This window comes from Cebidichthys violaceus, unplaced genomic scaffold (genome assembly GCF_023349555.1).
Source record: "Cebidichthys violaceus isolate CVI_PGR_0920_01 unplaced genomic scaffold, fCebVio1.0.p SCAF_13, whole genome shotgun sequence".
Classification (NCBI taxonomy): Eukaryota; Metazoa; Chordata; class Actinopteri; order Perciformes; family Stichaeidae; genus Cebidichthys; species Cebidichthys violaceus.
In genome coordinates this window covers 9,803,830-9,817,669 of record NW_027176296.1, presented here as the reverse complement: position 1 = coordinate 9,817,669, position 13,840 = coordinate 9,803,830, and the positions used below count along the sequence as shown (strand labels likewise).

At 44.5% G+C, this 13,840-nt stretch overlaps 1 protein-coding gene across 1 annotated transcript in view; it reads left to right on the top strand.

Annotated features, from left to right (window-relative positions):
* The window catches only part of LOC137870438 (glypican-5-like), a 60,417-nt gene that overhangs the window by 1,487 nt on the left and 45,090 nt on the right, over positions 1-13,840 (top strand). Inside the window, exon 2 of the mRNA XM_068707697.1 lies at positions 4,141-4,302. Coding sequence (XP_068563798.1) covers positions 4,141-4,302 — 162 coding nt within the window. The remainder of the gene's footprint in view (positions 1-4,140; positions 4,303-13,840) is intronic.

Here is a 13,840-nt window from a genome sequence, read left to right as displayed (position 1 = left end):
AATGTCCATGAACAGTTCATTACCGTAAAATTGATTACAGTACTGTAGAATGTATATTTACAGTATGACACTGCTAGAAGCTAATGATTTAAAAATGTTACATTTCAAAATAAAACCCCTGAAAATTGCTAGCATAGAAACGACTCAAACAAGAGATGGCCTTACATTAATAAGCTTTTATTAAAGCCGATGCAGTGTCAAACACATTCAATAACTGACAATTTTACAGTGGTCACATTTTTGCAAAATACAAATAATAAAAGCACCATATCAAATTGCATTCATTAAACACTGAATCATGTTAAACAGATTCTCAACACTCTATATACAACTCTTACAGTATACTAAATGTACCCCACCTTCAGTATCACTTTTTTTTTTGGTTACAGTCATTAGTGCAATAGAAACCGAGTAAAAGAACAAATCTGGAGCTACATGTTTGAGACAACTGGATAGAACTGAACAGAACACAGTTTTGAAAGGTGTTACCTTAAAAGGAAAAAAGAACACCAGGATGTAGTGTGGGCTATCTCTCCTTCCTCCTATTAGAGGTCCTGTGTGGAGATGTGCTGTGGACTACATGAAGCCCCACTCAAAGTCCAGAAGGTACAGCTGCTGCCTTTTTCTAGACCAGCTTCCCTGTCTTTCTGGACACCACCTTCCCCTGGTTGGCCTTTGTCTCCCTTTCCGGGTTGAGACCAATGAAGAGCCTAAATAACAGAGAAAGCAGATATATATTAGGTGTGGTATGTAAAGAGTATTTGCACTTAATACTGAACCCATTGGAATAAACAAATACAAATTCTAAGTTGTTTTCACTATAATGACCTCTGTGTCTACTAATAATCATAGAATAATCTTATTTTCATCTAACATATGTGTGAATATTTCATACAAGTAAAAAATGTGAACATACAAGGTCTGATTTTTGTTCTACACGTCCTCACATCAAGACTACAAGCTCAATCATTTAGCAACATATTACCCTTCAGAAAATATCCAAACAATATTTAAGACTGCAGAAGATTTACCTTTGAATAAACTCCAGTGTCCTTGCAGCTTCCTCTTGGTATTGCAAGTTGAACACATAGTAGTTGATGAAAACTGCAGCAAGCCCTGTGATGAAGCTTGGTTGGATGCCTTCACAGATGACGTGGCTTTCAATGCTTATCATCCAGCGTCCAATTGTGACTTTGTCACCAGCAACTAATGCAGACAACAATTATAGTTAATGTTCTGAAACCATATCAAATATATACATATTAACTCAGCTTGTTGATTCAATTGCTGAGAAATTCAATAGTGTGTCTATGAAAATGAAATAACTTTCGCTGGTAAAACGGTTTGACAGAAAAATAACGATATCAAATGTTATCAATCAAGAGAGTAACGTTAAGGTATACTAGCTAAAGGTAGCTGGACACGTTAGCATGCCTGCCACATGCTTGTAACAACAAGTCGCGTTACCGTCAAAAAATCAATACAATATAAAATTCAACACAAAATGACTGAACATGGTCATGCTAACTTTGATAACATCCAAATTACCTTGTTCAGTGAGCCACAGCGGCAAGATGGACTACGGTGTCTGCTGCGGTGTTTGTAGGCGAGGTGAAGCAGCAGGTGGTGCTCGGTCCACTTCGGTGCTTCGGTCAGAGTCCGTTGAAAATCGTCTTCTCAAATTTCCTCTTATTATTCTTCCATCCTGAATAAAATCACCGATCTATGATATCTAAGGCTTTCTTTTCACTTTCTTTATGTTGACCATGTGTTGAATTAGCAGTAGAGACTTGATGCCATGTGATTTTGAAGAGTAATGGGCGGAGTTAAAGTCAACTGAAAAACGAAAAAATACTGTAGTATACTGCAAGATTGGACAGTAAAACACTCCTTTGGGGATCAACAGTTTGCCTGGTTGACAACACTTAAGTTTTCAGGAGCTTTTATCAACCAAATTAGACGTAAGACACTGTAGTTAGTGATCTTACAATATCACTGTTGCTGCAGGATCTGATGTGAGCTTGTGATTGTTAACAGCGAATTAGCGATAGTGGTGACCTTTGTATTTTTTAGCCAGAGTTGTCTGCTCATCGTAGATGGTTACACCAGTTTTAACAAAGCATCGCTGTACAACACAGTCTTTTGATCATGGCCAAAGAATTAATTAACTTGAGATAGATTTCATGGGCTGTGTAACAGTTGAATAGGAGTACTCACCTTGACGGACGTATTCACAGGAACACTAGTCATGATTGCACAAATGCACTGGTCCCTCCTTGGCCTTTTCATTGGTCTTTGCTTCTAACAAGGTGGTTGATCTGAACATTTTGTCAAACATCCTCCTAAACTACCTACAGAAATTAGAATGGTTGAGCTTTAAGTTACATTAACTTACTGAAAGATTAACACAAGGTCCCCTTGCCGGAACTTTCTGAGACAGGGATTACAATGTAACCCTCACATATACTGTACGAGCACCTGTTCCATACCAATATCCTGTGATAACAATGGACCCAGCTCTATGACAACTGAGCAAACTCCATCAGCGGATAAAAGCCATGTGAGCTGAAAGCTCTGGAAGATCTCAAGTGAATTGAACTTCTGCTGAGATTTGTTTTTCAAACAAGTAAAACAAATAATTTTGAGAACAGAAGAAGAGGTTCCACAGGATTGTGAATCAAGTTATCTGAGTTAGATTTGGAGTAGATGCTTCCAGTCAGCCATTGCTAGCCGAAAGTTTGACACAGGGTTGGTGTGTGTGTGTGTGTGTGTGTGTGTGTGTGTGTCTGTGTGTGTGTGTGTGTGTGTGTGTGTGTGTGTGTGTGTCTGTCTGTAGGTGTGTGTTTTCTTTACATGTGGGGACATAAATGTGTTTACATTGTCACGTTGTGGGGACTCACCTTCCTTCTGGGGACAAAATGCACGTACCCATAACATAAATCATGAAATTTTAGGGTGAAGACTTGCTTTAAGGTAAGGGTAAGTTTAGGTTTAGGTTAGGGTAAGAGTTGGGTTTAGGCTGGAAACAGTAATGGTTAGGGTAAGAGTCCAGGAAATGAATGTAAGTCAATGTAATATCCCCTAAAGTCATGCAAACATGACTGTGTGTGTGTGTGTATATGTGTGTGTGTGTGTGTGTGTGTGTGTGTGTGTGTGCGTGTGTGTGTGTGTGTGTGTATGTAAGGTCAGATGTAGGCGAACAGTCCAATCCTCTCATCTCTCTCTGAGTGGTGAAATGTCATCATGTGAGGTCCCAGCAGTCTCGTTGTAGAAATCATTTTTGTGAATTCATAAAGTCTTGTGCACTGAATGCTTTTAAATTTCTGATCCCTAAGTGGATTAAATAACTTAACAAGATGGATTCTAATTGGTTGCTGGTTATTTAGTGATAGCATGTGGGATTTTCATGAATCTCAAAATCAACCTTTAGGGACAAATCTTGAGCTCTGAGTGGCTTTTGAGCAGTCTAAAGTGTAACGAAGAAGGGAATAGTCCAACAGGGATTGGACCCAAGTGTTTTACTGAAGATTCAGTTTACAGTTGGCAAAAGGGAGAAGGTCCAGCTGGTAGCTGACAGTAAAACAGGCAACAGAAATCCACATAATACCAATGAAAAACTGACAATGAACAGAACTGGGCTGGTATATGTAGTGAATGATTGGGGAAGTGGGGACAGGTAAGCAGGAGGTCTAATGATAGCAGGGCTACCGAGGGACAAGTGACACTAATCAGGGTGGGGGCAGACAATCAAAAAAATTGGCTGGAAAACACACAAAGGCAGGTAATGAAGTGATCTGAAATGAGAGGAGAGGTGAGTAACAAAATAAAACAGGAAACACTAAACATGAATGAATGAAACTAACTTTGTCACCAAAGTGTATTGGTGGAGTTAATTCTGAGCTTTTATTCTGGCAAACAAATATTACACATTTGTCAGTCAAGTAATTTTTTCATTAATCATGAGAAACTTGATGAATACACCGTCAGATGTTTAACCAGGGTCAGAATGAAGGTTGATAAAATTTATGAAGACTTCATGAAATAATTCCTTCCACCCACACTGCACGATGAGATGTAACCTCTCTGACTGAAAATATCGGTGGATCAACGGTAAATATGACCCTTCCTCCTGTCTTTCAGATGAGTCTCTGCGAGTGTGTGTCCACCTTGGGCCCAGCTGCTGTACCAGTAAGATGGAGGACAGCTACATGGCGGCTGTTCGCAGTGAGACGCAGCAGAAGATGCGATCCTACAGCTTTGAACTGAAGTATCTGATTGCGGGACACACCAAGGCCTACCAAGGTGAGGGAGAGAAAGGGAAGGGGTGTACACAAGGGAATACGATACATATTAATTTAATAAATGCATTATTGAAGAGAAAAATTGGGGAATTGAAAAAAAAATGTCTGTTGTGGGATGAAGGTGTGAAGGGAGACAAATGTACAGTGTACATTTCTTATTCCTCAGTCAACTTTACATTTTTTTATTTGAACAATTTCTAAAAGTCAATTACCCAGAAGTTTCTCAAACATAACAATTTGCTGCTCTTTTTTAATTTTTATAATTGTAATCAGATATTTTTTGTGTATTTGTGGACCCCTGGTTGAACAAAACAAGTAATATGAAGACCCCACCTTGGGATCCGGGAAATTGCATTGAGAATATGTCTTTTTTTTGTTGAGATTTTTGGTGACTAGATAATCAGGAAAATAATTGCAAGAAGAAGAAAAAAAATTCCAAGATGAATTGATAATGAAAATAATCATTGGTTGCATTTAAAAAATAAGAAGTTTCTGTTTCTGTGTCACATATGCTCCATTAATAACTTATCTTTATTATGATTAACACGCACTGATAATGTCTGTTGGTGATTCAAGAACGTAAATCAAAGTGACTTTAATAGCAGTGGTGATTTTGGTATTTTAACAGTTCTGTCAAGTGCCTGTAGCCCCCCTGCCACTCTCACTTTGTGTGTTCGTCATGAAATAGCTAGTTTGTGTCAGGGTGGTGGTGCGAGGCCAGTGTATTTTGTGAGGCGCCACAGTGGCTAGCCAAACAAACAACTGATGTTCGATTGAGTCTTTGAGAGAGCAAACTCTCAGAGGGAGCAGCGGAAAACTTTGTTACAACTCCCTGCTCTCTTTCTCTGTCTGTCTGTCTCTGCGATAATCAGGTTTTGTTCTTGACCAATGAGAGAGCGAGGGATGGAGAATGTTTACATTCAGTACGTATCCGCAGCAAAGTGTTGTTGCTGTGGGCAACAGCCGGTCCCTAACGGCCTGCTCTGAATAGGAGGAAGAATACTCTGCTTGTCCACTTGTCTCTCAACGCTATTCACCAGTCTGTGAGCGCGTGTGTGTGTGAGCGCGTGTGAGTGTGAGTGTGTGTGTGATAGAAAGAGCCTGTGTGTGTGCGTTTGCATGCATGAATGTGTGTTTGTGTGCATATCGTGCAGAGATTATGAGACGGTAGAGTTGATGAAACCCAGCAGACAGACATGGCAAACATGCAACTCTGTCTCTCACTTTCTCTACATCTGAATGCATTCAGGCTCCGTTTCAGCTGCTATTTATGCCCAACGGATGGCTAAACCATCCATGGGTAAAATTAATGCAAAACACCCGTACACAAAGAAGGGCTGAACAAGGCCAAAACTGCAGCAAGTGAGAGGAGACAAGTTTAGTATTTTCTGCATTTACCTAAAATGTAAACAATATGATTTAAACATTTATAGAGTCACTTCACCCAAATTGTCACTAACCCTAACCCTAACATATTAACCCCAAGAAATATCTACTCCTGCTGATCATTTTATTTGCTTGTGAAAATAATGCCGCCACCATACAATGGAGATATAGGAAATATGTATTTTGTTGCTCAAAACATTGAAAAATTCCAGAAAAGTAAACATTCTTTTGGTAGCGCAACGAGATAAGTAATGTCCAAAGTATTTATTAATTTGGGTATAATGGTTTAGACATCACAGGATGACAAAACATACATGAGTTGCCAATGGGTCTTTTCAGCCTGTCCTTTTTTATACAGAAGATCAAATTTATCATATAAACAGTGGGCTTGTCACGGGGTGTAAGCCGAACAGAGGTGGACTCAAATGCTGGATTCAATAGTATGAAAAAGATTTATTGTTTTTCCTTTTAGAGAAGTGGAACGAGATAGGAATGCTGGATCATGAGCCAGAGAAGCGTTGGGGAAACCAGGAGAACGCAGGGGTCCGAACGACAGGTGCAACTGGATATGGAGAGATGGGTTAGTGTGGGCGTCCAAGTAGGGGAATGTTCCAGAGAGGGAAAACTGAGACTGTCTTACTGTGAGCTGGTGAAAACACAACTGGAGGGTGAGGCAGAGACTGACTGGCTGGAGGGTGTTTTCCAGTGTGGCGGCGGGTGAGCAGGCAGGTGGTGAGGCAGATCCAGGTAATGCTGAGATGTGGGAGAGATGCAACCGGAAGCCAGCGAATCCGTCAGACTCGGGAGGAATGAGACCGGAACGAGGAGACAGGTTAAAGACACGACAACAATTTCTTTGGTCAAAGAAAACTCGAGAGACAGGAGCTGGCCTGATTACCACGGGAATGGTAAAACGATCTAGCGAAGACTGGTGCTCCTGCTGCTCCTTAAGTAGGGTTCTTGATGGTGAATGAAGAACAGGTGTGACAGCAGGCAGCAGCCAGACTCCGCCCTGGTCTCCACGGAAACCTGCTCACCCAGCCTGAAACTCAGAAGACACACCTCCCAGCCAAGTCAGATCATGACACTACCCCCCCCTCCACGGCTGCCCCCAGGCAAGCCGGAAGACTCATCCTACCGAGAACGGAGGAAGTCTGTGATCAGTGAGGGATCCAGGATCTGCGACCGAGGGACCCAGGAACGTTCCTCCGGGCCATATCCTTCCCAGTCAACCAGGTATTGCTGGCCCCTCCCACGACGACGGACATCGAGGATCCGGCGGACTGTGTAAGCCGGGAAGTTGTCAACCAGCCGGGGGGGCGGAGGGGGTTGAGCCGGAGGGCACAGAGGGCTGGTGGAAACGGGTTTGATTTGGGAGACATGGAAGGTGGGATGGATCCGGAGGGAAGCAGGTAAGTTCAATCGAACGGCCGTAGGACTGATGATAGACTGGATCTCGAACGGACCGATGAAGAGAGGTGAGAGTTTTCTGGTGGAAGCCTTTAGTGGCACGTCCTTGGTATTGAGCCAAACCCTCTGGCCAGGAATGTATTGAGGGGCTGGTGACCTATGACGATCTGCCTGGCGGCGATTCCGATCAGCGGTACGTAGAAGGGCTTCCCGGACAGTAACCCATGTCTGCTGTGCTCGTTGTAGATGATGTTGGACCGAAGGCACATCCAAATCTCTTTCCAACTCGGGGAACAAGGGGGGTTGGTAACCAAGGGAACACTCAAAGGGAGAAAGACCGGTAGCTGCGGAGGTTAAGGAATTGTGTGCGTATTCCACCCAGGGTAACTGTTGGCTCCAAGTGGAGGGGTCCTTGGTGGTGACGCACCTGATGGTTGCTTCCAGCTCCTGATTGAGGCGCTCAGTCTGCCCGTTGGTTTGTGGATGGTACCCTGAGCTCAAAGAGACCTTGGCCCCAAGGGAAGAGCAGAACATCTTCCAGACGCTGGAGATGAATTGAGGTCCGCGATCTGAGACCACTTCGGTGGGAATACCATGGAGTCTGAAGACATGTTTAATTAAGAGGTCAACAGTCTCCAACGCAGAGGGAAGCTTCATCAGAGGGACGAAATGGGCTGCTTTGGAAAAACGATCGACAATGGAGAGAACAGTTGTGTGACCTTGGGATGGTGGAAGTCCCGTAATGAAATCCAGGGCGATGTGGGACCAGGGTCTCATGGGGATGGCTAATGGTTGGAGTAGGCCAGCGGAGGGACGGTTACCACTCTTGCTGCGTGCACAAATGGGACAGGCGGAAACATATTCCCGAATGTCGCTATCCATGGATGGCCACCAGAAGTACCTCTTAAGGAAGGACAGGGTGCGTTGGACGCCAGGGTGACAGGTGAATTTGGCCGTGTGAGCCCAGTGGATAACAGATGACCTAGCAGGGGACGGAACGTATCGACGATTAAGAGGCCCGGTACCGGGATCAGGATCGTTGTTAAGACCACGTTGGATCTGGTCTTCCACGGCCCAGGTAACACCTAAAACGCAGGTACGTGGCAGGATATTGTCCGGGGTATCCGGAGAGCTAGCGGAGAACTGACGAGAGAGGGCATCAGGTTTCATGTTGCGGGTGCCTGGTTGGTAAGTGATGGCAAAGTTAAACCGTCTGAAGAATAGCGCCCAGCGTGCCTGCCTGGAGTTTAACCTCTTGGCATCTTGGAGGTAAATGAGGTTCTTGTGGTCGGTCCGGACCATAAACGGATGTTTGGCACCCTCCAGCCAGTGTCTCCATTCCTCTAGAGCTAGTTTGACAGCCAGGAGCTCTCTGTTGCCCACATCGTAGTTACGCTCGGCTGGTGACAGTTTGCGTGAGAAATAGGCACATGGGTGCATCTTCCCTTCCGTCTCTGATCTTTGAGATAAGACGGCCCCAACTCCAGAATCAGATGCATCCACTTCAACAACAAACTGTCGCTCGGGGTCCGGCTGGATAAGGATCGGTGCTGAAGTAAAACGGTCTTTAAGGGTAGCAAACGCTGCTTCAGCCTCGGGAGACCACTGGAAGGGCAGTTTCGTGGAAGTCAAGCGGGTAAGAGGTGCAGCAACCTGACTGTAGTTGCGAATAAATCGGCGATAGAAATTAGCGAACCCTAAAAACCATTGCAGGTCCTTGCGAGAGGATGGAACCGGCCACTCAGCTACCGCTGCGATCTTGTGTGGATCTGTCCTGACCTGCCCACCCTCAAAAATGTATCCCAAGAAAGGCACGGAAGTGGTATGAAATTCGCATTTCTCAGCCTTAACGTAAAGGCGATTCTCAAGCAGTCTCTGCAGCACAGCACGCACGTGACGCTTGTGCTCCTCCAGGGAACGAGAAAAAATAAGAATGTCGTCCAGATAAACGAAAACAAACTTATGGAGAAAATCCCTCAGAACGTCGTTGACCAAGGCTTGAAAGACTGCTGGGGCGTTGGTTAGGCCGAAGGGCATTACCAGGTACTTGAAGTGACCTAATGGAGTGTTGAAGGCGGTCTTCCATTCATCTCCCTGACGTATGCGCACCAGATGGTACGCGTTACGGAGGTCCAGTTTGGAAAAGATGGTAGATCCCTGTATAGGCTCAAAAGCGGAGGAGATGAGCGGTAGGGGGGTATTTGTTCTTGACAGTAATTTCATTCAAGCCACGGTAATCAATACAGGGACGGAGTGTCTTGTCCTTCTTGGCAACAAAAAAGAATCCTGCTCCCACTGGTGATGAAGAGGGGCGGATGATACCAGCGGTTACAGACTCTTGTATGTACGTCTCCATAGCTAATCTCTCAGGGCGAGACAGGTTAAACAAGCGACTGGAGGGTAACGGAGCACCGGGGCGCAGATTGATAGCGCAATCATAAGGTCTATGCGGAGGAAGGGAGAGAGCCTTATCCTTGCTAAACACGGAACCCAAATCATGATAATCGACAGGGATGTTAGAAAGATCGACTGGAACCTCCGGCTGAGAGTTGGGCTGGTTGGTGGCGGGTGACGCGGAACGAAGACAAGAGGACAAGCAATGCAAGCTCCAACTCTCGATTCTCTGGCTAGCCCAGTGTATATGTGGGTTATGGATGGCGAGCCAAGGGAAACCCAAGATAACGGAATGATTAGCAACTGGGAACAAATAAAGCTCGAGACACTCACGATGATTACCCGAAACAATTAATGTTATGGGTCTGGTCTTATGTGTGATGGTGGCAAGAAAAACACCATCCAGGGCAGAAACGGAGATAGGTGTAGGTAACCTAATAAGTGGGAAATCAAGGCGAGTGGCTAGATCAGGATCTATTAGGTTCTTTTCTGAACCAGAATCTATTAGGGCCTGAGTGGAATGGGAGACTCTTTCAAACATCAGAGTGATAGGTAATGTAAGGCGAGGAAGATTTGTTCCACCCACCAGTATCCTCGCGTTCACTGGTGGGCGTATTCTTTTGGGCGAACCGAACAGGAAGCAATAAAATGCTTAGATGAACCACAGTAAATGCACTCCTTATTACGCATACGCCTCAATCTTTCCTCAGGCATTAGCCGAGTACGTCCTAACTGCATGGGCTCAGAAACTTTGGTATCCGTGACAGGAGGATTGTCAACCGGGTGAAGGTACGGCAGCGAACGCGGAGGGTAATTCTCGCGAGAGCTGCGCTCGCGCAGAGGCTTATGGGAGTTTGAGTCCCTTTCTTTTTTCCGTTCTCTCATGCGGTTATCAATTCGGATGGCTAAAGAAGCTAATTCTTCAAATGAAGACGGTTCATCACGGAACGCAAGTTGGTCCTTAATTTGTTCGCTGAGTGAATTTAGAAGAGTACCTCTTAAGGCATCGGAACCCCAACCGGTCTCAGCCGCGAGGATGCGAAACTCGATCAGGAAGTCCGCCACCGATTGAGTTCCCTGCCGTAAGTTCAGTAAGCGCTTCGAGGCGTTGTCATGGCCAAGTGGATGGTCGAAAGCGTTATGAAACTCTTTAATAAAGTCGGCAAAGGGATACGATTCGAGAGCGTTGGTTCTGGAGAACGCTAAGGCCCAAGCTAAGGCTTTGCCCTTCAGAAGGCCGATAACAAAAGCGTTTTTTGCCGAGTCAGAAGGAGAAGAACGAGGGGACTGAGTCATAACTAGGGTACACTGGAGAAGGAAGCCTTCACACCCCCCAACGTCACCAGCATAGGAGTCAGGAGTAGGAAAGGCGATATTCTGGAACTGAGGTTCGGCCGGAGGTGTGGGGGGCGCCGGAACTTGAGGTGGAACAGGTGGGTTTCTGTCAGCAGAGGGAACTGTGGAGAGAGTAGACAGATGGTCATTCACTCTCACCATCATCTCAAACACTTGGTCCAGACGTTGGTTACAATGTCCTTGTTGGTCAATTAATGATCGGAGCGCACTTTCATGCTCTCCCAAGAGCAATCCCTGGCTAGAAAGGGCAGTACGGAATGAATCCGCTGAGTCCATGCTTGGCCAGATCGTGATGTCACGGGGTGTAAGCCGAACAGATGTGGACTCAAATGCTGGATTCAATAGTATGAAAAAGATTTTTTTTTTTTCCTTTTAGAGAAGTGGAACGATATAGGAATGCTGGATCATGAGCCAGAGAAGCGTTGGGGAAACCAGGAGAACGCAGGGGTCCGAACGACAGGTGCAACTGGATATGGAGAGATGGGTTAGTGTGGGCGTCCAAGTAGGGGAATGTTCCAGAGAGGGGAAACTGAGACTGTCTTACTGTGAGCTGGTGAAAACACAACTGGAGGGTGAGGCAGAGACTGACTGGCTGGAGGGTGTTTTCCAGTGTGGGGGCGGGTGAGCAGGCAGGTGGTGAGGCAGATCCAGGTAATGCTGAGATGTGGGAGAGATGCAACCGGAAGCCAGCGAATCCGTCAGACTCGGGAGGAATGAGACCGGAACGAGGAGACAGGTTAAAGACACGACAACAATTTCTTTGGTCAAAGAAAACTCGAGAGACAGGAGCTGGCCTGATTACCACGGGAATGGTAAAACGATCTGGCGAAGACTGGTGCTCCTGCTGCTCCTTAAGTAGGGTTCTTGATGGTGAATGAAGAACAGGTGTGACAGCAGGCAGCAGCCAGACTCCGCCCTGGTCTCCACGGAAACCTGCTCACCCAGCCTGAAACTCAGAAGACACACCTCCCACCCAAGTCAGATCATGACAGGGCTGGATTGTCAGGAGACCTCACGGACAACACTTTTCAGAACAGTTATATCCTTGCAAGAAAGTAGTGCCTTATATCACAAAACCTGGACAAATAAAATCTACCAGCACAGCTAAATAATTCTAGCAACAAGTGAGATGTTTTGGGTTTTGGGCGAACCAACCCTTTTAACAAATTAAATACATTTTGCACGACAGCAGCGTTCTTCAACAGCTGTGCTGAATCTCAAAGGTTCTCCAAAGCACAGTGATTAAAACCCGCTAGAGACACTGAGACATGCCCAGAGCGGTTATAGTCAGGCTCTATTTACACCCTGAGGATTACTTTACTGTGTGTGTGTGTGTGTGTGTGTGTGTGTGTGTGTGTGTGTGTGTGTGTGTGTGTGTGTGTGTGTGTGTGTGTGTGAAAATGTGTCTGCATGCTTGCGTGTGTTTCTCTTGGCACTGTAAGTCCCATGTCGCAGCTGTCATCCAATCACAGAGGGTAAAGAGCTAATCACATGACCCCAGAATAGTCTTTGCTGTGTCACTGATGCCGTCTGTATTTGTGTTGCTATTGCCAGGACATGGAATGCAAACACATACAAGTGAGACATTCTCACTCAGTAGTGCTCTACCGTCTCTTTCCCCGACCACAATCAATGTCACTTAATTTATATTTAATCTGTGTGGGTGAAAATATGTTTGACTGTACAACACTAAAACAAATACCATGCTGCCCCTAAAGAGTGATATTTCTTATTTAGTGAATTTATGAGTTACAGTATTTGATAAATTCCCTAATACATTGCTGTCACTTGGAGAGCCAGGTTGCTGCAGCTGTGATAGGGACATATAAAGTTGTAAAGACACACTCACTCACTCACTCACTCACTCACTCACTTTCATACACACACACACAAATATGCACATGGCTGACTGAATGACTTGGTGAAAGTCACTGAATGACTTAGTGAAAGTCACAGATACCTTTCTCTCTCTCTCTCTCTCTCTCTCTCTCTCTCTCTCTCTCTCTCTCTCTCTCTCTCTCTCTCTCTCTCTCTCTCTCTCTCTCTACTGTTTGTGTGAGTGTGTGTGTGTCAGGATGCCATCAGATTGATATCACCTTTTTACTTGGGAAGTTTCAAACATAGACGCACACACTGTCACACACCAGAAGCCTTTGTTAAGAGCACTGGCCACTTTAGATCCTGAGATTGGGCCTCTAATTATCACCTGACTATAGATAACAGGGTAGTGAAAACGAGCTCAGGGATGAATTAAGTTCTGTGCTATTTTGGCTCACATGCAGCAGGATAAAGTCAATCCAAGGTTAATGAGACACACCGTTTAACAAAGAAAACTATGCCAGATATGATATGTGATATCTAACATGTGGAAATGTCAGTTATGTCACATTGGAAATTGGAAACATTTTATATAAACTCACTGTGTTTACTTTACATAACACTCTGTGCATGTTTGCTTCATGTATGACCATTTATGTAACATATATGACAACCTCTATCTGGTATAGAAGCATATGTTTGGATACATTACATATTAAAAAGCATATACCGTACATATATGACAAGTTATCTAACAAGTATTATTTGTTTGCTGTGTTTATTTTCTAGTTTTAAATAATATAATCATGGCACTTTTTTTTGTTTATTTGGTGTATTTATTTATCACAATGCCCAAAGCAAATTGTGTCAGAGAACTATTGGTATCAGAAGCTGTTTAACAGCGAGGGGTTGAAAGTTTGAATCATGCTATCATGCCAAATACTGAACCAAATGAACAAAAAAATGTTTTTGTTATTCCTTTATCTTTTGTGTTATTTTGCTTTGTAATTGTCAAAAAACGTAAACAACTCTAGCCAAGAGATTGAACAGCTATTAAATAGACACCGCTGTTGCTCATAATGTTTCTTTAGCCACACATGTGGCCTGGTTCTCAGGATGGCAATATTGGTCAGTCACCACTGTGGTCCAGACTGAAATTTTGCAATCCAGCCTTT